Raw genomic sequence first — 1,155 nt, forward strand, 5'->3', positions numbered from 1 at the left:
TGCCGCGGCCTCGCTGCTGACCTCAGCCTCTAGCCTCTCACCCACCGCCTGCTCCTCAGGGCCCTACGGGCGTGGGCACGCTCTCCGCTCCGGGCACCCCACCCACCCCACCGTGGTCTCCGGCCGTCCTGGGTCATGTCCCTTGTAGGATGTGTTCTTTGGCTTGGGGGCTGTCGTGGGCCCCAGGGCACAGTGACCCCCACTGCACAGATTGTCTGCAGGGTGTGTGGGGTCTGAATTTTCTCTCTTGCTTCTAGTTGTGTGAGCTTTGTCTCTCCAATGAAATTCTTAGTTCTTTGCGATGCTATAAAATACTAACGTTCCCAGGCATTAACAGGGCAGGGAGCTGTTGATCGAAATGGCAGTCCACCAGGATAAATCTAGATGGTAGATACAGCAGCAGATTCTAACTCTCTTCCCTTAAAGGATAGTTTTTTTAAAAATGCCCGAGAAGATGCAGATCTCCACTAACAAATAGGCTTGGTTTTTTGTCCGTGCACACACGTGTGACCGCAGACAACAAGCAGAGTCACCTTCTCTGCAGACAGGACCCTGGCAAACGCTCACGCCGATTAGGCCCCACGGGAAATGCCGGCGAAGCCCGCGGGCAGAGGGTGGACGCAGTGCCGGACGAGGCGCCAGGCGACGTGCTCTGCTGCCTGCCGTGCTCTCATTCACGAGGAACTGTCTTGGGTCTAGGAGCTTCTACCTGGCCCTCTACAAGCAGATGAGCTTCCTGGAGAAGCGGGGCTGCCCACGCACGGCGCTGGAGTACTGCAAGCTCATCCTCAGGTAGGGCTGCCGCCTGCCCCCCTCCCTCCCGGGGCCGCGGCCCGTGGGCGTCCGCGCTGGCCCACTGTGGGTTTTGTCTCCCTCTGCTCGCCGCGCTGCCTCCGGAAGCCTCGAGCCAGACGAGGACCCCCTGTGCATGCTGCTGCTGCTCGACCACCTGGCCTTAAGGGCACGGAGCTACGAGTACCTGACCCGCCTCTTCCAGGAGTGGGAGGTGGGTGTGAGCGCACACCAGGCCGGGCAGGGACGCCAGGGGAGGGGCCGGGGCTCCAGCTGGAGCAGGGACGCCAGGGGAGGGGCCGGGGCTCCAGGCGGGGCTGGGACTCCACCTGGAGAGGCCGGGGCTCCAGGCGGGGCTGGGAC

General features: G+C 62.4%; 1 protein-coding gene across 1 annotated transcript in view; it reads left to right on the plus strand.

Moving 5' to 3' along the window:
* TCF25 (TCF25 ribosome quality control complex subunit) overlaps nucleotides 1–1,155 on the plus strand; it is a 17,115-nt gene that overhangs the window by 10,255 nt on the left and 5,705 nt on the right. The window contains exons 11-12 of the mRNA XM_024735487.1: nucleotides 700–792; nucleotides 901–1,006. Coding sequence (XP_024591255.1) covers nucleotides 700–792; nucleotides 901–1,006 — 199 coding nt within the window. The remainder of the gene's footprint in view (nucleotides 1–699; nucleotides 793–900; nucleotides 1,007–1,155) is intronic.

This window comes from Neophocaena asiaeorientalis, unplaced genomic scaffold (assembly GCF_003031525.2).
Source record: "Neophocaena asiaeorientalis asiaeorientalis breed wild unplaced genomic scaffold, Neophocaena_asiaeorientalis_V1.1 scaffold40, whole genome shotgun sequence".
Classification (NCBI taxonomy): Eukaryota; Metazoa; Chordata; class Mammalia; order Artiodactyla; family Phocoenidae; genus Neophocaena; species Neophocaena asiaeorientalis.